Source organism: Sorex araneus, chromosome 1 (assembly GCF_027595985.1).
Source record: "Sorex araneus isolate mSorAra2 chromosome 1, mSorAra2.pri, whole genome shotgun sequence".
Taxonomy (NCBI): domain Eukaryota; kingdom Metazoa; phylum Chordata; class Mammalia; order Eulipotyphla; family Soricidae; genus Sorex; species Sorex araneus.
This window is the reverse complement of record NC_073302.1, coordinates 88,511,905-88,533,696: the sequence shown is the minus strand read 5'-3', so window position 1 is coordinate 88,533,696 and position 21,792 is coordinate 88,511,905. Positions and strand designations below refer to the sequence as shown.

At 40.2% G+C, this 21,792-nt stretch overlaps 1 protein-coding gene across 1 annotated transcript in view; it reads right to left on the bottom strand.

The window, feature by feature from the left end:
- Positions 1-21,792, bottom strand: part of GNA14 (G protein subunit alpha 14) — a 203,206-nt gene that overhangs the window by 74,848 nt on the left and 106,566 nt on the right. Inside the window, exon 2 of the mRNA XM_004612962.2 lies at positions 15,948-16,132. Within this exon, the coding sequence (XP_004613019.1) occupies positions 15,948-16,132 (185 nt within the window). The remainder of the gene's footprint in view (positions 1-15,947; positions 16,133-21,792) is intronic.

The window sequence follows — 21,792 nt, the reverse complement described above, 5'->3', positions numbered from 1 at the left end:
GACTTATCTTCAATAAAATAGAGTAAAGAATCACACTCATGTTTGGGTCCCAAAGTAAACACAATACTCACTCTTTTGGGGGGCAGTTTGACTTTGGAGCCACATCCAATAGTACTCAGGAGCTACTCCAAGCTCAGTGCTCAGGGAATCATGCAGTGCAAGGAATTAAGTCTAGGGCTCCTGGGTGCAGAGCATGGGTTCCGGACGTCATGCTGCCCCTTAGTTCACAGTCCCTATTCTGTGTATCTGATTGTTTGTGGGGCTACACCAGTACTGCGCAGGGGCTACTCCTGGCTCTGCACTCAGAAGTCACCGCTGGAGGTCTCTGGGGCCCAGGCGGGTGCCAGGCATTGGACCTAGGACAGCTGCATACAAAGAAAACATCCTGCCTGCTGTCCAATTGCTCCGGCCCCAGAAGTCCCTATTGTTAAGGAGTCATTAAGCTTGGGTAAAGAAAGGTCTGTGGCAAGTGCTAAGACACTGACACCAGTCACAATACCTGACCCCCTCCCTGAGAGGTCTCTCACCTGGGGAACACTTCCAGCCTCTATCCCTTCCATTTCCTTTTCTTCAGCACAGCAGAGGAGGCTGAGGTCTGACAGCACATGTGATAATGTTATGGGCAAGTGTCTAACATTCCTGGGGCAGTATTAGAAACGGTGACATGACATGACTCAGTGGTGAATCCCAGTCTTTATTCTCAAATTAAATAATAAAGTGTCATATGTTGGTCACTATAAGCTTGATTTTTTTTAATTCCTATGTCACTTTAGAACTGGGGGTGTTATTGGAAGAAGGTATTCCTATTAATGGAGTCATTCTCTTGACTCTTCCTTGCCAAAGGAAGACCAAAATTGCTGTCTGGTCATTTAATTTGTTAAGAGAGATGGCCACTGACCTAACTTCCATAGGCAGAGTGCATCTGCAGCTTAGTAGATAACAAGAGCTGAACACAGCCAGTGCCATGCTTCTTGTGTTGAAGTTTGAGCCCCAGGACTATGGCAGACTTCTTGGTTATCCTGCAACTCAAAAGAAATGTTTTCCAATGCCAAACATTTTCTTACAAGAAATGCAACACCTTGTGTGTTCTCTATTTTTTTTGCTGAATATCATAACCGCAAAAAACAAGTCATGAAAAAGAAAAGTTCAGTCATCCTCTGAGATTATCCCCCTGTAGACAAAATTCTCAGATAGATTTGGATATATGATATTATCTTCATGGGTTTTCATGCTATTTCATAAATAATATTGAGCCCCAAGAGATATACAGATAAACAGAACATGATTTCCAATCTCTAAAATATCCTAACCAGAAGTGGGAGAGATGCATGAAAAATTCAAATGTAATATGCTCCCCGCCCATAACAGCCAACATGTCTACTTGTTCACAGGCCCTGTTCCTCAGATTCATGAACTAAATCTACAAGGAGATGCAAGCCAAGTAGCTGAAAATCATAAACACAGGCTGAAAACTCTGGGGTACCCTTGGGAGGTGAGGTTCAAGTCCTTACCCTGCTGAGACCCCGTCTGCCGTACACACACCCCCTGCCGCCAGCACACCTACAGCTAACTCCATGCTTCACTAGGAATCTCTGCAGCCTCATCTCAGCTCTACAGTTCCTAAAGTTTCTGGACTGTGTGACCGTGTATGCCTTTAAATTCCTCAATATTGAAATTCCTGGAAGAGTACACCAAATTAGATGAGAAGAAAGTAATAGAGAAGCCAACTAAACTCAACAAACAAAAATAATAACACAGAAGTCTCAACAGGTGACAAATAGCTTAGTAAATCCTCAAAGACTCAGCAGCCCCTTATAGAGATATAACAATTTTCACAAATTTTCTTTTACTGAGTATTTTTGATAATTAATTTTAGCCATTTGGTTGTGACAAGCAATAGAAAACAAATTATTGTGTACCTGCTAAGGGGACAGACTTGGGAAAATGGGGACCATAGTGGAGGGGTATTCACTCCAGTGGAGAGATTGGTGTTGGAATATCAAAAGCCTGTAACAACTGTATTATGAACAACTATGTAAAACATGGCGTTTAAATAAAGTAAAAAATTAAATACAATAATTAAAATGTAAAGCGGCAAATGAGAAAACTATTGATCTACTGGAAAGCCTTCTGAATCCAAAGGAGGTTGTTACAGAGAGTTCATTATGACTTGAAATGCCTTATTCAAGATAAATAAACTTTGCTATTTATGAGTGTCAGGACATTATAACAGATGGAGAACATGAGAAAACAGACAGGCATGGGCTATGCGGGGAACCACAACCAACAGGGAGAGCAGACAGGGCTGGGAAGTTTCTCAGAGATAAGCTCAGGAAAGGCCAAAATGTAGCCTTAGTGTCACCTGCACGGTCTTTTCAGACAAACCGTATTCTTCTGCACCAGAAATCATTTCTTTTTGGGTAGTCTTTTGGCTAACTGGCTTGCACTATTTTACATATTTGAGCTAAAGAAGTAAGTGAAGGAGGCTGATGCATGGCCTTCATGAAACTTCCAATCCCACGAAGAACCATAAGAGAGAGAGATATCTTACTCCGGTTTGGATTTGGTGGTGGGATTCCCCCCATTTTTACTGAGGTCTGAGGGTTTACAATAACGTTAATGATCCTTTCATGCATACATCATTTCAATACCACACCCACCACCACTTTAGTGCCTACTTCCTCTACCAGTGTGCCCAAACCATTCTCAAGTAAGACCCATTCTGTAGTCCAGATTTCCAGTTCTTTTGTCTTTGGCCATTTGATGTTCCCTTTCCAAGTTTTTTTATGTTTCACATATTACAGATGTCATTCTGTACTGTCTCTCTCCTTATTGAATGACTCCACCAGATGATGCATGATATCCTCAAGTTCCACCCATGTGAGAAATAAAGCTCTCAGAAGAGAGCAACACAGAATGAAACACTGCAGAGATGCCTCCAGACTCCACACCAGGCTGTCTAATCCAGGGCAATCCAGAGGTGAGTGGGTAAATTCCCCTCCCTGCCCCAACAAAGCCTCAGCAGCTGGAAGCCTCCAGAACTCTGTTGCCACCATGCTCATGGCCACTCTCCACAAGCTCAGATAAGCCTCACCCATGAGTGAAGCTGCTGTATAACTGTATTTTAAATTTTAGAATTTCTGGAATGAGTGGCCACATTTGTGACTACAGGACATCTCATACTTTACACCATTGATGTACCAAGAGTAGTGCACCACATTTGATGGTGCTTAAAGTAGAAGGCAACCAATCTCAGGGGTGAAAATACACACACACACAAACTCATACACACAAGGCTTAACCTTTAACAATATACTAGTAATCTCTTATAGAAGGGATCAATGGCTTCAAGGTGAAGTACAAAAATCTTCACATACCTTCTTCTACTTCTTCTAAGGAAATTTTTGGTATCATTTTTAGCAGATTATTCATAATAAGCAATATAAAATAATCATTTTAGTTCTGCTTTGGGGACAGGGTTTGGGGTTCAGGGTGGAAACATTCGAAATAAAGTGGTGGGAAGGTGTAATGGTGGTGGGATTGGTGTTTGAATATTAAATGCAACAAATTACTGTGAACAACTTTATAAAGATAAACTTTTAACAATTTTTAATTTTTTTTTAATTTTTATTATTATTATTATTATTATTTTTGCTTTTTAGGTCACACCCAGTGATGCTCAGAGGTTACTCCTGGCTCTGCACTCAGGATTTACTCCTGGCGGTGCCTGGGGGACCATATGGAATGCTGGGAATCAAATCCGGGTCGGCCATGTGCAAGGCAAATGCCGTACCCACTGTGCTATCGCTCTGGCCCCATTTTTTTAAATAAACAGTTCCACCCACATAGTAAACAGCATGATTTTATCTTTTCTTAAAGCTGCATAGTATTTCATTGTGTATATATGCCACGATTTCATTATTCATTTATTCATAGTTTGACATTTGGGTTGTTTCCATACCCGGATATTATACTAAGCACTGTAATGAACATAAGTATGCATATGCATATTTACTCTTGAATTGATGTTTTGTGTTTGGAGTCTAGATGCCAAGAAGTAGTACTACCGGGTCATAAGGCAGTTTTATTCTAACTTTTTTCTAGGAATCTCCATAATACTTTCACAGAGGTTAAACTATATGACATTTTGGTGATAGTATCTTTTTAAAGTCAAAATGATGACAATTTGAGGCGTCTCTTGATGCCCACATAGAATTTTAAAAAGCAGCTTTTGGGTGGTCTCATTCCCCTGACCCTGAAAGAGCCTCCAATGTGGCACTGTTGGGAAGGATGAGTAAAGAGAGGCTTCTAAAATCTCAGGGCTAGGACGAATGGAGATGTAAGTGAGGCCACTCGAGAAAATTGACAATCAACGGGATGATGATGATGATGATGATGATGATGATGATGATGATGATGATGATGATGAGCTTTTGGGTGATTATTTTGCTCTGCCTTTATTGGAAAGCTGAAGGAAACAGACATGAAAACTGAAAGCTCTGGGTGAGCTGGATGCTAGAGAATAGTTTCATACTACATGGAGCGACTGGTGGTACATGGTCTAGGAATACTATGAAGTGTTAGTACTTAGAAGTCCTCAGGAAACCTTCAAGAGAAACAGTAGTTATTAAAATCTTTGAAGCTTTTTAATTCTAGACGACTTGTCCACCTCCTCAACTCCAAGTTTTCATTTAGACAAATACTATGCATTTGTCCTATTTATTCCACAAAACAAGCACATATCCAGTACTCTTACTATCAGCTGAGCCCTTATCTCTAACTTCCTAGATGGAATGAATATTCAGTATAATCAGTCATTCATATTAACTTCTAGTAGCATAAGTAGCACTCAGACCTCAATGATGAGCTAGTGATGAGCCCAGTGAGGATAGGAAAAGGAAGTGCATGATGAAAAATAAGAACCTAGGGGCTGGCAAGATATTAATACAGCTAGTATTCTGTCTTACAACTGACTGACTCCTATTGCCAAACCTTTCAGCAGAGAGGGAACTCTGCCCACCACCATCCTGAGAAGAACACAGAGTTTTAGCCTGGAAATGGATCTATCTGGGATGATTTAGTGGCTTGGAGACTTGACGATCTCTTTCTCTTATTTTTCAAACTTGTCATTAGCTTTCTTTTTAAAAATTATTTAATTAATTTATTTATTAATTAGTGAATCACCATGAGGATACAGTAATAGATTTACATATTTTCATATTTGTGTTTCCCTCATACAATGTTCGAGCACCCTCCCTCTACCAGTGTCCGTCCTCCACCACCAGTGAACCCAGTATCCCTCCCACCTCCCAATCCCATCCCCTCCTCCCTGCCTCTGTGGCAGGACATTCCCTTTTGTTCTCTCTCTCTCCTTTTGGGTGTTGTGGTCCGCAATAGGGGCATTGAGTGGCCATCATGTTCAATCTATAGTCTAATTTCAGCACGCATCTCCCTCCTGAGTGGGTCCTCCAACCAGAGCTTACTTGATGTTCCCTTCTCTATCTGAACTGCCTGTTCCCCCAGCACGTGAGGCCAGCTTCCAAGCCATGGAGCCAACCTCCTGGTACTTATTTCTACTATTCTTAGGTGTTAGTCTCCTACTCTGTTATTTTATATTCCACAGATGAGTGCAATCTTTCTATGTCTGTCTCTCTCTTTCTGACTCATTTCCCTTAGCATGATACTTTCCATGTTGATCCACTTATATGAAAAATTCATGACTTCATATTTTCTAACAGCTGCATAGTATTCCATTGCATAGATGTACCAAAGTTTCTTTAACCAGTCATCTGTTCTCGGGCACTCGGGTTTTTTCCAGGTTCTGGCTATTGTAAACAGTGCTGCGATGAACATATAAGTGCAGATGTCATTTCGACTATACTTTTTTGCTTCTCTGGGATATATTCCTAGAAGTGGTATTGTTGGGTCAAATGAGAGCTCAGTTTCTAATTTTTTGAGGAGCGTCCATATTGTTTTCCAGAAGGGCTGAACAAGTCGGCATTCCCACCAACAGTGTAGAAGGGTTCCTTTCTCCCCAAATCCCCTCCTAACTTTCTTTTACAAAAAAATCAAACAATTGGAATACCATGATATGAATTTTCCTGTCTTTTTCTGCCATAATGGTTCAAGTTTTCTTTCCATAGATGCTTTTTAGTTAGTGATGTGGTACCCATTCAGTCATTTGAAAATGGTATTTTGCTTCTTTATCCAAATGTGAACAATTTATAATATTACCAAACAGAGTCATCAATTGAAGAAATTAAAAATACCAAAAGCTTGGTGCTCCACTCAAGGTTGTTGAAAATGTCAGTGACTGACAGGATAGAAAATCAATTTCCTGTCAGTTATGGTCTCAGGCTCAAACACCAAGCTAATCTGGTCTTGAAAAGCAAAACTTCTTACTGGAGTAATGACAAACACTTGTGCAGAGCCCTGGATATCAACAGATCTAAATAAGGATGATGACAGTGTTGATAACCTGATAGAGAAAAGCCCCCACACACTTTGAACAGTTATACAAAAGTAAACAATTTACTAACCAAATCCTAGAAATGGCCAAGTTCAACACATACACCTGGACCTGTACTTCTCTTTACAGAAAGTGCCGAAATGCTAGCATGTGACTGAGGAATGCACCAAGAATCAGTCATAGTGTGAAAGTTATTTTATAATACTTTAGACAGATTAGTTGTTAGAAATTGAGATGAAGTACATGAGAGATGATGTCACAAAGTTCCCTGAAAGCATATAAGCTTCCAGATGAAAGATGAAAGCATGAAGAGCAACAAAACTAGCCAACTGGTAAGCTTATTAGTTTATGGACTAGAGAGACAGAACTGGGGCCAACCTGCATGTGACCTTGCTGCCGCCAACTCCTCAATGCCTGGCACCACACGGTTCCCTCGAGCATCATCAGCCACAGTCCACCAAGCACCACCAAGATGGTCCAGATCATTGTTAGCACCTCAAAGTACAAGTACTATTACATGGATCCACCAGCCTGGTTGGTTGAGAATCATCAACCACAGAATGGGGTCTCCAGACCTCCTGAACACTGTTTGGGAACCTCCCCTACTCCTAATAACAACAGTAATACATTTTAAATAAAATATATGTTTACTGGTTTAAAAAAGAGAAAAACAGGGCCAGGAAGATGGGTCCAAGGGATATGCTTTGCAATGCAGTGGCCCAGGTTCAGTGCTTAGGAACATGTTAGTCCTCCTCAAAACTAACAATTTTTGGTATGGCCCCCAAACCAAAAATAAAGCATAAAAGAAGAATTAAAAAAATGGACACACAGAACCAACTAAGCACACACAAAACTCTTAGCAGTTCACTTCTGTTGTATTTGTTACCAAATTCCATTTCCCCCTCATACTCTGTACAAAGCTCTTAATAGTTACACAGTGCTCTCTAGAATGATTTGCCTAGCATAATGTCATAGAGCTTAGCAACCAGTTACGGAGAAAACCACCTCCAATTTCAGTATTCCCGTGATTCCCTTGGAGGGCTGGACAACAAAATGATCAAGAAGGCTGGCTGGTTCATTAGTGAAGAGAATGTACCCAGAGGCAGGACACACTGCGGTGTTTCCACCATCGGTAAGGGAGAATGCAACTCTACTAGCAAGAGCCAACTGTGAAGGAATTTACATCTAAGAGAACTTCTCCAGCATCACCAAGTATAATTTGTTAAGGAAAATTGAGTTTGTTAAATAGTTCCAAATCATGAGTGTGTTCATAGTTTTCCTCCTTTATATTTGAGTGTGAGGTTAGTTCTGTATGTCTTTTATATGATATTGGACAGAGACCAAGTACAATGCAACTTAAAAAAAACACTCAAGGCAAATAGTTCGCAAATGTTGGATGAACAGATAGGGGGTCAAAAAGATCAAGAGTCACTGGACTTTCTCGGTGACAGTTCTTTTTGAGTTTCTGCTTTTCTGCATTTTTAAAAAGTATACTTTTGGAGTGATACTTAATTTAAGTGAAATGTTGACCTCACCTTGAGGTAGAAGGGGAAGAAAGTAATATTCTAAAGATAACACAAATCTTATTACTCATAGTTAGACTCAAACCTTTCTCATCTCCCATTCCAGGGTTCATGGGTAGTGGGTGGTCAGATTTAACTATAATAGTGATTAAGGAGAAAACCAATTATTCATCTCAATGATTATATTTTCTCAACACTTACATTTCAAGTTTTGATTATAGCAATTTTCACATTAAAGGAAACATTGATTCATTGGAGAAATTTTGGAATGAACAGGGGCTTCCAGTCTAAGATTTTGATGGGAAATTAAATGTTGTGGTCCTATCTAAAAGCACAGTTTCTCGGTTAAGAGAAAAACATATCACCCAATTTTCAACATTCATTGGGAAAGGAAAGAGCTTGAATTTCACATGTGCCAAAAAAAAAAAAGAAAAAATTCTGGGCTGCACCCAAAATCCAAATGTTGATCTCCTTGTTCCCAGAGACTCATACGAAAACCAACTTTTCATGCAGAAGAGGTTGGGACTGAAAAAATATTGAAAAGGGTGATTTAAAAATTAGAAAGTAAGGGGCTGGAGTGATAGCACAGAGGGTGGGACTTCCTTCACATGCTGTTAGCTTGGGTTTGATTTCTTCCATCCCAAATAGTCTTCTGAGCACTGCCAGGAATGATCCCTGAGTGCAGAGCCAGAAGTAACCCCTGAGCATTGCCAAGTGTGGCCACAAAACAAACAAACAAACAAACAAACAAATTAGAAACTAAGAGACTCTTAAAATACTTCAAGTCATGCCAGAGAAACTGATATATAATGAAACATAAATAATCTATTTTCACTATGTGCTTTATCTCTTCATGTGAATCTGAAAAATCATTCTAGAATTTCAGTTTTTTGCTTTCTGCTAATACAAAACTGGAAGAGTGACAGATACATAGATACAAAACATTGCCAAAGTCGTTTTTGGTGTTAAAGGAAATTTAACCTCCTACGATTCTGTCCCATACAGACTTCACTGCTTAAAAAGTCAAATGAAATATTTAATGTCTATTTATACTAGATGAACTACCAACTCAATTGTCTATTAAGGAATTAAGGCATTCAGCCGTTTACTTTCGTAGTGTTATGTGCTTGTCCCACACTCACAAAATTATAAGATATTTAGTAGGTACTATTATGTATTACTATGCTGTCAGATTAACTTGTAGCCCCGAGTCTTGGCTGATCAATAAGAAAGTATAATTTCTACTGGCAACAGAAAGTAAAGGAGGGTGAGATTGTCACCTCAAAGAATGAGATACAGCAAGACTGTCAAGCCCCCATCACCCCATGATGCTGGTCTGGACCCCGAGAAACTTAAAACAAACAATCCCTGAATCTGCACTGAATTTGAGGATATCATCTGGAGCAGCTGCCCTGGCCACCTTCCCTACAGCTAACCCTATAGCTTGGTCTAACCTAGAGCTTGGTGGGGTCAGAGAAAACAAATGATTAGTGCTGCTGACTGCTGAGTTCTTAGGGTAGAGACCAAATAGGATGTTCCATAGGAAAGATAGCCAGATGTCTCCTCCTCCACCTGGGGAAGATTGCTCCGAAAGCAACGTCCAAGCTGAACTGATCCTGGTGATGTTGTAACAGACACAGCTGTGGTTTGACTGTGGCTGTCTAGTGACTGTCATGTGACGTTAGTTAGTCCCAAGCTTCGGCTATATTGCTGGATGTGTAATTCTACCTCACAGGCAGTGGATCCTGGAGTCACGGCGAACCAGCCCCTGGTGATGCAGATGTCTCTACCTGTGAAGCTCTGTTTGCAATATCCCATTGCCAGACAGACCCACAGACATTAGCTAGGGCACGCTGAGGAAGAAATGGAAACTCCAAACACAGAGGGGACCTGAAGCCAGGAGTCATTTGTTTGACTCTAAAAACTGCACGATTTCACAAAGAATGATCACGGATCTTGTGTAGCAATTCAACTGGAAAAAAGAAATCTTTTGATGGGTGTGATTGGCAAGATGGCCTGATCCAGGAGTCCACTGCCACAATGCAGTCCAGTGCTCACTTGCAGTGCTCAGTGTGCCAGAAGTCACACATACTGTGGACCTCAAATGTCAGAGCATCCAAGATGGCACTTGTGGACCCCAAATGTCAGAGCATCCTGATACAGCACGTGAAGCGGTATCAGGCATCTAACACACTGCCTCATAACTGCAAGGTGGGTGTGGTACCAACAGAGCTATCCTGGGACGCCAAGATGCTTCTCAAAAAGAATTTCAGGCTTCACACTTCTAAGCAACATTAAGTTCTAAATTAAGTACTTGGAGTGAAATGGCAGGCAAAAATATTCCTCTAGCTGTTTAATTGTCAAATCTCCTTAGGGAAAAAAAATCATGTTTTTCAGCAAGGGCGAAAAAGCAACAGTACTAGAGAGCTGGTCTAGGGAATTGAGCCTACAAGGATGGGTGGCATTTGGATGGGAGGGGTCCCTGTGACATTGGTGGAGTAAGCGGGCACACTTGTGGTGGGGGTGAGGTTAGAACTGTGTATGCAAGAAGCAGTCACTAACAGTATTGCAAATCACAGCACCTCAGTAAAGATTGGGTGGGGGATAAAATGAAAGCTAAGTAAAATAAGCTGGTTTTGTGATGAGCCTTGTGGTTAAATTTGCACGATTCATGCAAATACATGACCTCAGCATGGTTAAGAGCTCGAAGCACAAGTGCCAGAGAGACTCTGAGATGCACAGCTGAAGAGACCTGTCGACCTTATTTTTTCCCTAGGGAATCACACACCACCTAACCAAACTGATTGTAAAAGTCTGATGCCCTTGGACCTCAGAAATTCTTTATCTAAATCATCTAAGATAACTCTGCGGTACTTTTAAGAAGATCTAGAAGATTTCTGTCACTTACTGTAGGGACAAAATGAGAATTTCCTAAGCTAGACATACTGAAAACAGCAAAAAAAAAAAAAAAAAAAAAGAATTTCTTTGGGTTTTTAAGCTCAAAGAAACAATCATTGGAGAACATGAGTTATAAGCTAATGCAGACTTGGAAGTTCTGCCATTGAGCAAATGCCTTAGCAACATTTAGTCAGAAAATCATAAATTCTAGCACCCGCGGCTGCAGGCCTGCTCGGAACACCCCAGCCCCGCTTGGCAGGTCTCAGTCATTCGCCCACCGCGCCTGACCCCTGCCTCCTGTGTCCGACAGGTATATTGGCTCTTCCCCTTGGAGACCCCGTGCCACCCGGAAAAGCGCTCCCCGCGTCCCGTGCCCGCCCGAGGCTGCGGGCCCGCTCGGAACACCCCAGCCCTGCCTGGCAGGTCTGTCATTCGCCCACCGCTCCTGACCCCTGCCTCCCGTGTCCGACAGAAAATCATAAATTCTAGTATATACTCATAAGAAACTCTTGAGAAATTCATAAAAATTAAGTCTTATCAGCAGAGTAAATTCATATGAATATTTTTTTAAAAAACACAGGTGTATAAAAGATAATCTTCAAGATTACATCTTAATTGAAAAAATATGTTGGTTAAAAAACAAATGCTGACCATTTATTCAGATAAACTTTGGTTTTTATGTAGTCTGTCAAGTCAGAGACAAAGGTTTTTGACAACCTCTCTGAGAAATAATTGCACTGAAATTTACAATAAAGCTTTCTAAAATTACATTTTATTCTTTCTACATGCTCATAAGATAATGTTCCCAGGTCTGAAAATACCAAATAATGGAAATAAATGCTCAACAGTAATAAGTAAGGGCAAGATTACACCACTGAAAATATCAAAGCTAGATAAGATTTTGTTCATTTCTATCATTAATCAATTGGCTCAAGTGATACGATCCTTTGTAAAGAGGAGAACATACACTCCAAGCCTGAGCCTCATTACTTTATATTACTGCTTGATCATTTTATGGCCAGCGCTTGGGAATTTGTTTCGGTTTCACATTTGGAATGTAGACAAACCCACAGGGGGAAAATGATTTGTAAAACAATAAAGAAGGAATGGATGCCCATGACCTAAAGGACGGACAGAAGAAACAAGGAGTTTTGGGGAGTTCTTACTTTGCTAATGCCATTGGATGTGCAAAGCATTTCCTCTTGTTGGTGAATGAAGTAGACAGATGTGTTGTCTGTGTTTGGCTGACAAGGAAATCCAACATCATAGGTGTTATCTGCTTTTGCCTGGGTTTGACTTGGCAAACTAAAGCCTGTGGACTCAGTCCACTTGCAACCTGTTCTGCGGGTGCCATGGATTAAGAATGTTTCTACGTTTTGCAGCCAGAGTTAACATGTGTGCTTCACTCTTCTTGTTTCTTAACTATTCAATGCCTGTAGTTGCATTTGTTTTATCACTGCAACATGGAAGGTTTGCAACAGAGACTGAAGAGAAAAATGAAATTCTGCCCCAGGATAACGCCACCAAGCAGTGTTTTCTAAAGTATGGTGATACTGGACCACAAGGGCCCCATTTGTGTTTCTATCATTACCATCTTTCATTTCCTCTTACGCTTGTGGCGAATGTCTGTTTATTTAAGACCTTTCAGGTTTTATATTTCACCATATGTCCAGGTAATTGCTCCATTTTCTCTTAGTCTCCTATGAGCCCAAGGTCTGAAGCAGAATTAGCAGTATTGGGGGAAATTTTAAACTTACTCAGTCTCAGAAAGAACCCAGAAATTTTGAGGAATGTTTAAGATATGGAATAAATACAGCTAACATGGGGTCACTAGCAGCAGCTGGCAAGGGGAAACTGAGACTCCCTCTATCAGTATATCACTGTAAGGACATTCCTGACATACCTTTTATTGGAAATGAATGTACACTGGTGGTATCTTGCATTGGGGACCGTGAAAGACTGGCACACATTCACAAAGGTAGTCAGCATGCCACAAAACCAGCCTTCTCTCACAGAATCGTCACACTCATTTCTAGAACCTCCCAATGACTCAGGACGTATTTCTCACATTACTGGGCACAAGATGTACTAAGGATAAATTCCACCCTTCCTGACTTCCCTTATGCTACTCTAGCCAGAGCCAAACTCTTTCCAACATAACAACATTATTGACAGTTGTAGGTAAGATACATCTCTTTATTTCTTCAAAAATTCAAAGAAAACAAAAGGCCACAAACCATGAAGTAAGTGCAAGCATTGGCACACTCCATGCTTCCTTATAATCGAGTCACCCAGGACTTCAAAACTTTTATTTCTTTGACGGCTTTGGAACTCCCAAGATATCAGTTGTAAAAATATCTCTGAACACAGATGGCATGAACTAACCATACAAAATTATGTTGGGGGTTCATATTAAAGCCCAAGCTAATATTCCTTAAACATTATAGAGATTCAATGCATTTCACATAAGGATACCCATGACATTTTTCAAAGAAACAGATCAAACATTCTGGAAATTCATATGGAAAACCAAACCCCTACGAATAGCTAAAGCAATCCTTGGGGAAAAGAAGATGGGAGGCATCACCTTCCCTAACTCAAACTGTACTACAAAGTGGTAATAATTAAAACAGCATGGTATTGGAATAAAGATAGACCTGCAGATCAGTGGAACAGAGTGAAATATCCTAACACCAACCCTCACCTAATCAATAATAAAGGATCAAGAAAAATAAAGTGGAGAAATGAAAGTCCCTTCAACACGTGGTCCTGGGAAAACTGGGCAGCTACATGCAAAAAAAAAAAATGAATTCAGACCTCTTTTTAATGCCAGGCACAGATCAAAATGGATTAAAGACATCAATATCAGACCTGAATCCATAAGGTACATATAGAAAAATATGGGAAGAACTCTCTATGACACTGAAGCTAAAGGCATCTTCAAAGATGAAGCGCCACTAACCAAGCAAGTGAAAGCAAAGATAAACAAATGGGACTACATTAAAGTAGAAGCTTCTGCACATCAAAAGAAGCAGTGACCAAGATATAAAAGCAGCCTACAGATGGGAAAAATTGTTACCCCAAACCCATTTGATAAGGGGTTAATATTCAAGATATATAAGGTACTTGTAGAACTTTACAAGAAAAAAATGCAACTCCATAAAAAAATGGGGAGAAGAAATGAACAGAAACTTCTTCAAAGAAATACAAATGGCCAAAAGACACATGAAAAAGTGCTCTGCATTGTTAATCATCAGGGATATGCAAATCAAAAAAAAACAATAAGATATCTCACACCACAGAGACTGGAGCACATCAAAAAAGAACAAGAGCAACCTCCTTCATTGGTGGTGGGAATGTTGACTGGTTTACTCTTTTGGGAGAACAATATGGGCATTCTTCAAAAAGCTAGAAATTGAGCTTCCATATGATCCAGCAATACCACTTCCTAGAATATTCCCTGGGGGCCCAAAAACACACAATAGAAATGTCATCTGCACTTATATGTTCATTACAGCACTATTCACAATAACCAGAATCTGGAAACAACCCAGTGCCCAAGAACAGACAACTGGTTAAAGAAACTATGATACATCCACACAATGCAATACTATGTAGTTGTCTGGATAAATGAAGTCATGAAATTCACTTAAAAATGGATGGACATAGAGAGTATCATGCTGAGTAAAGTGAGTTCAGAAGGAGAGGGACATACATAGAATGATTGCACTCATTTGTGGGATATAAATAAACATTATATGAGACTAATACCCAAGGACAGTAGTAAGAAGGACCAGGAGGATTTGTCCGTGATTGGAAACCTGCTTCAAGTGGTTGGGAAAGGCAGTTGGGATAGAGAAGGAACCATTATGACAAGGACAGATGAAAGTGATCACTCTGGATATGAACTGTGCTGAAAGTAGATAAGAAACAAACATGATAACCTCTTAGCATCTGTATTGCAAATCAGAATGCCCAAAATATTGAGAGAGAGATAAAAGAGAGAGAGAGAGAGAGAGAGAGAGAGAGAGAGTATCTGCCATAGGGGTAGGCTGGGGGTGATGGGGTTATCGGGAGGGAAACTGGGTCACCAGTAGTAGAAAGTGTACACTGGTGAAGGGACAGGTTTTGGAACATTGATGACTAAAGTCAACCATGAACAGCTTTGTAACTGTGAATCTCACAATAAAAAAAAGCTAAAAAGACTTTAAAAATATAAAGCCCAAGCAATTCTGGTGCCTGAATCTTTTTGAATAATAGACCCACGAGAGACTGCCTTAGATAGAACTTTCCTTTTTATTACCTCATCATATTGTATCTTGATCTCAATGATTTTAAATGAATTTGAATTCTAATTTTAACATCTAAATTTAGCATCTGAATGCTGAATTTGGGTATAGTATTTTCCAAAATATTTGCATTTCAACCAAGCTTATTTTTTTTTAAGTTTTTTTCCCCCTTCTGCCTCCTTCTCCCCTGAATCCTTATTTTCCTATCACCGTTAAAGATTTGTATTTTTAATAACAGGTGGCAACAGGCCAGCTCATACCAGCGTGGTTTCTTTACTTTATGAGGGTCATTGCTAGCTGGAATTCGCAATGGTGGAAAATGACTAACCTCCAGAGAAGGGCTAACTCTTCAAATCAACATGCAACACCTGATTTTCTCTGAGCAGTTCCAGGTCATTTTCAAAACTATGTCCTAGAACAGTTAATTATTAAAAGTCAGCCATTGTAACCCAAGGCTTTTGTTACACCAGTGAAGAAATTACCCTGCTAACTTAGGTGAATGAGAAAAATTGTTGATTTTTATTTCTCAGCAACTAAACGAAGCAACATAAATGTCTGGCCATATTCTGAGTCCCTGCAGAATTCTTGCAGAACACCTTGGGTTGTAGAAATCCATCACATGACCCTACACCTGGGGTATTTCTCCTTAGCAATCTGAATTCAAAAGCTTCCTTGGGCCCCTCACCGCTTAATCAGATGTTGACCCAAGTAGGAAGTTGTGCATTTGATGGATGGGTCAGAGCGGACCATGGGCTCTAGCACGCTCACCTGATTCTGTGGGCACACATACTGTATCCTCAGCGTGTCCATGGCTCTGATCATAGCCTGCACAGCTGTGAAGATGTTTTGGTAAACCAGCTTGGTGAAGCCCTTTCTGTCTTCATCACTGTAACCTGAGCCGTGGATAATTCTCATCTGCTTGATAAAGGTGCTTTTGCCACTCTCACCAGTTCCTAGAAGACAAACCAAAGGAAAACCGGTGAGCAGAAAGGTATACCAATGAAATAAGGCCTCTGGGCAGTGCTGGTCCATAGTCTGATTATAGATCAGTGGGGTGAACTTGGAGGGGCATTACTGAATCCTGGATGTGGTTTTAAACTGTGGGGTGAAGTTGTCTAAGATATGGGCAGCACAGGATTCAGATTAGTCTGAGCTCCAGAAAGTCTCAATCTCTCTATACATCACTAACACTCTCAAAGGAGAAACAGAAAATGAACTCTCCATGTCCTTCCATAAGTACCATTGATCCTGACACAATGAAACACACACAGGTTCCAGCTAGTCAATTGATAGTTTCCAGCACATCTCTCATTCTTGGTACACTACACAGGGCAACAGAGGAAAAGTTTAATTAATTATTGAAATATCAAGTCATTTTAATTGCTATCAAATGTGCATAGCTGACTACAAATAATATGAAAATAGGTCTTATATTAATGAATGAGGATATACTGCTTGAAAATACAACAATAATTATATGGAATTCCATATTTTATGTTGTGGTTTACCCTGTGAGCATCCATGCTGATGTTAGAATATGATATACACATGGCCCATTTCCAAATGTAAGTGGGACTTTAAGGATTTCATTAACAATTCCACTTGGAGTGTCTTCAGAAAAGCAGAAATTCCTCAAATCAAAGTTAATTAAAAAAATCTTTCAAAACTAAACTGGCTCAAGAAACAATGTATGCCTTCAATGAATGGACTGTATAGTTTACAAATTATATTTCAATAAAGCTGTAGCAAAACAAAAAAAACTTTCCATATTTAAAAAAATTTTTTAAATTTTATTGAATCACCGTGAGATAGTTACAATCTCACAATGTTTGGGTTACAATCTCACAATGATCAAACACCCATTCCTCCACCAGTGCACATTCCCCACCACCAATATCCCCAGTATATCCCCCTTTCCCACCTCCTCCCTGCCTCTATGGTTGACAATATTCTCCATACTCTGTCTCTACTTTGGGGCATCATAGCTTGCAACACAGACACTGAGAGGTCATCATGTTTGGTCCATTATCTATTTTTGGCATGCATCTCCTATCCCAACTTGTTCCTCCAGCCATCATTTTCTTAGTGATCCCTTTTCTATTTCATCTGCCTTCTCCCCTCTGCTCATGAAGCAGTCTTTCAACTATGGGGCAATCCCCCTGGCCCTTGTATCTACTGTCCTTGGGTGTCAGCCTTATATGATGCTACTCTACACTCCACAAATGAGTTCAGTCCTTCTATGTCTGTCCCTCTCTTTCTGACTCATTTCACTTAGCATGATACTCTCCATGTTTACCCACTTATAAGCAAATTTCATGACTTCATCTCTCCTAACAGCTTCAAAATATTCCATTGTGTAGATGTACCAAAGTTTCTTTAAGCAGTCATCTGTTTTAGGGCACTCGGGTTGTTTCCATATTTTGGCTATTGTGAACAGTGTTGCAATGAATATATAGGTACAGATGTCATTTCCACTGTGTTAAAAAAGCTTTCCATATTCTTGCCTCACCTGACATTTAGCTACAGAGATGTGTTTCTCATGGTGAAGGGACAGAACAGACAGTAATTTGTGCTCCTGAAAAGGACCTGTCAGGACTGAGCTCTGGGGAATGTAGTCCCCATTTTGCTCTCATCAGGGCCCTACAAGCTTTGGGCTGGTCTGATCATAGACAACCCTTCCAGCTCCAACGTGGATATGGAGACAACTTATTTGATAAGATTATTATTTTTTAAGATGTTGTACTTTATTCAGAAGCTAATCAAAGTGTTGGTTTTACTTAAAAAATCTTGTTCTTAACTCAATCCAGTTATGAGGCAAAGTATCTAAATTTCAAATAGACTTTACTTCTGTCAGAAATATCTATAATTAGATTCTCGTCCTACTTGAACACAGAGCAGTGGTCAAAATAATGAATTATGGAATGGATGGATTCTGAGCTAAAATGCACAAAAACACCCTGTACAGAAAGTCTTCAGAGTGCCCAAAAACAGATGACTGGTTAAAGAAACTCTGGTATATCTATACAATGGAATACTACGTAGCTGTCAGAAAACATGAAGTCATGAAATTTGCATATAAGTGGATCAACATGGAAAGTATCATGCTGAGTGAAATGAGTCAGAAAGAAAGAGACAGACATAGAAAGATTGCACTCATATGTGGAATATAAAGTAGCTGAGAGGTACAAGCTTACAATGATGCAATTTCTGGCAGATATTTCTCTGGACTTAGTTACTAAAATACTAAAATACAGAAATCCAAAACCGTGCGGCTACTAATGCGGCCACTTGACCTCATATCTCTCCATTCTCAGCAATAGAAAACAAATTACCAAATGCTTTCTTCTCAGCAGGTCAACTTTAGGGGGGGAGAAACTCCAAATCAATAATAGTGAGTTTTTTGTTGAAATATTGAATGTAATCAAAATAATGTGAAAGTAAAGTAAAATTTACCAGTTACACATGTGGGGTGGGGGCTGGGGAGCTTGGGGGGAGGGGGGAGGTATACTGTGATTCTTGGTGGTGGAATATGTGCACTGGTGAAAGGATGGGTGTTCGAGCATTGTTTAACTGAGACTTAAACCTGAAAGCTTTGTAACTTTCCACATAGTGATTCAATAAAAGAATAAATGAAAAAAATAAATAAATAAAAATTACCAAAAAAAACAGAAAAAACCAAAATATATTTAAATAAATTTTATGTTCATGTAGTAAAAACAAATATTAAATGTAAAACAAAAACTAAAAGGAAAAAAAAATAGTCTCCATCCTGGTCATCTTTGTTCCTAGGCTGACTTCCAAGGAGTTCAAATTCCTCTATTCTACAACTAAGTAGTTGTAGCACCATGAACTTCTCTTTGTATCACTTGTTCCAGCTGCGCTTGTGCCCACTAATGTCCTGCTCCATATAATGTCTTGCTCCAACTAGACTGCATGTTTCATCAGGGGAAATAGGGGCTGTGTTATTGTGACTTAATTTTAATATAGGCTTAGTCTTTGTTCTTTTTTCTGGCAAAGAGTTTTTAAATCTCTTTGAAGATCCTAATATTTGAGCAACAAAAGAGTCTCTCATTGGGGTCAGAGAAATAGTACACTTGCCTTGCGTATGGTTCTATCCCCAGAGCCCCATATGGTTCTCTAAGCCCTGTCAGGAGAGATCCCTGAGCACAGAGCCAGGAGTAAGTCCTGAGAGCTGCCAGGTGTGGGCCCCAAACAAACAAACAAACCCAAAGTGTCTCTTATTAAGTCAACAAGGTCATTTGTGGAAAGCACCTAGATGGGGAAATTGGTTGCTAGAGGAGCCAATCACGTGAGTTTTCTGTTGTAAGAAAGAGAGATACTTGAGAGGAGGGGGGTCGGAACTTCAGTTGAATCCCAAGTTTCCCACTTTTGGCTGTATCCATCCTGTCTCCCTCCTCCTACCTCTCAGGTAACCTTATTTCTATTACCACTGTACACCGGGTGATCATGTATAACATCTTTCTAGTCTTAGAATACACAGGTGGAAGCATCCAACAATTCTTTTTCTTTCTGATTTATTTTATCTTGCACAATTCCTTTGAGTTCCTTCCATTCTATTGTGAATGGCAAAACCTCATCTATTGTTCATAGTTGATTGATAACATTCCACTATACACGTAGACACATTTTTATCTAATTATCTTCCAACAAACACGACTTCAGTTGTTTTCATGTTTTTCTATTTTAAATAATGTTGTCATACACAATGAAGTGGACCAAATTTTATGACAATGTTTTCATAGTATTCAGCCAGATGCCACTGAAAGTGAGACTGTTGGATCATATGGGAGATCTTCAGCTTCTTGAGGAAGTGCCATAGGGTTTTCTAAAATGACTGGGTCAATTTACATTCCCACCAGAGAGCACAAGAACTTTCTCTCAACATTATCTCCAAAGTGGTTATTGCTGCTTTAAATGTAAGCCACCCTCATAGACATTAAGTCGTATTTCATAGTGGTCTTGGTTTGTATTTCCCTGGAGATAAGTGATGAATGTTTGTTTTCATAAGGATAGCCCTACTTGTCCTGTCCTCCTCAGGGAAGAGAGAATAGTCTCTACTGTCAAAACTTCATACAAACTTCTGGACACATCAGGTCTCTGCGCTCATAGTCTTTTGGTCCCTGCACTTCCTCTCACCACACTGTATTCTATTCCACCCCAGCGGGCTTGAACTCTGGTTCAGTGTTATCTCCTAAACAAAGCGTAGCACTACGCAAGCCACAGATCACAAGACTGATGCAAATAGAAATATTATGTATCTGTCTCATGGCAAGTTGTGATGAGAGCCCTGAAGTCAGAAAAGTCACTCCAGATTGAGCCCAGTTCCATGCCAAGGTTGAGGACTGTTTTGTTTGTAAAGGCCATTCAAAGACACCTGCCCACCAGCTCCAAATACTCTCTTCAACAAGTCATTGAGCTTTGCTCTTGGACATGGATAATTGAAAAAGAGAAAAAGGTTAAAACCAATTTTAAAACTCAGATGAAAAACGAGGTATAGTAGTATCTGAGCGATACCAATCATTTAGATGTCCTTCTGATTTCTGTGGCAGTTACTTGAAGAGTAAAAACCAAAACAACATAGAGGAGAAAATGAAGATGAGAGGCAAAGAAGTGAATCTTGGTGTAGAAGGTCTTCTTACTTTCATGTCAGTCTCAACAGAACCCCATGAGTATCATTGTTCTCCAGAAAAGAAAGTGAAAGCCAGAGAGATTAAATTGTTTGTTTAAGCTTTGTTCAAGGCCATTCAGTTTGGGTCTTAGGTGAATCCAGATCTATGTTGGCTAGATGCCCAGCATTATCCTAAACAAACGATTAAATCATATCCCACTGTCTGCTTAGGTACAGCTCAGCTGGTACTGAGACTGCAGTACTTGGGACTCAATCTTCTGAAGTCTAGAGGAGACAGTTCCAACAGCAGAGGGAGGGGGAGGGAAGGGGAGACAGAGCAACAGCAGATGAAGGATTCATTTTTTTTTCTCATAATGGCACTTGTAGGCAGGGGGCTCATCAGCTCAAGCTAAGGGTCTGAATTGAGTTTCTCACCTGGTCTGGGCAGAACCTCAGCACGGAGTCCAGCATTGAGTACACATTTATTAAGTGGGGGAAAATGAAAATAATACAATTTTGCAGAGGAAAATGATTATTGATTTGACCACTCTTCGCATCTCAGCAAGTGATTCAGTCATCTGAGCCGTGGCAGGCTGGAGCTGGTGGGAGCTGATGGTGGGGGAAGGGGGGTGGTCGGGGAGGGCACACTCAGGAAAGGCTGAGCACCCGGACCTGATGCTGAGCAGGACAAAGAACAGAAGAACAGTTCCATTTCTGCTTCTGCTCCAAACATAAATGGGGGAAAGGGCTCTTTCCTGGTTAATTTTTTTGGGGGGATCACACCCGGTGATGCACAGGGGTTACTCCTGGCTCTGCACTCAGAAATTACTCCTGGTGGTGCTCGGGGGACCCTATGGGATGTTGGGAATCAAACCTAGGTTGGTCGCATGCAAGGCAAATGCCCTCCCCACTGTGCTATGGTTCCAGCCCCCATAATTTTTGCTTCAGTGTATTTGGAAAAAGGAACAACACCACCATGTTCAT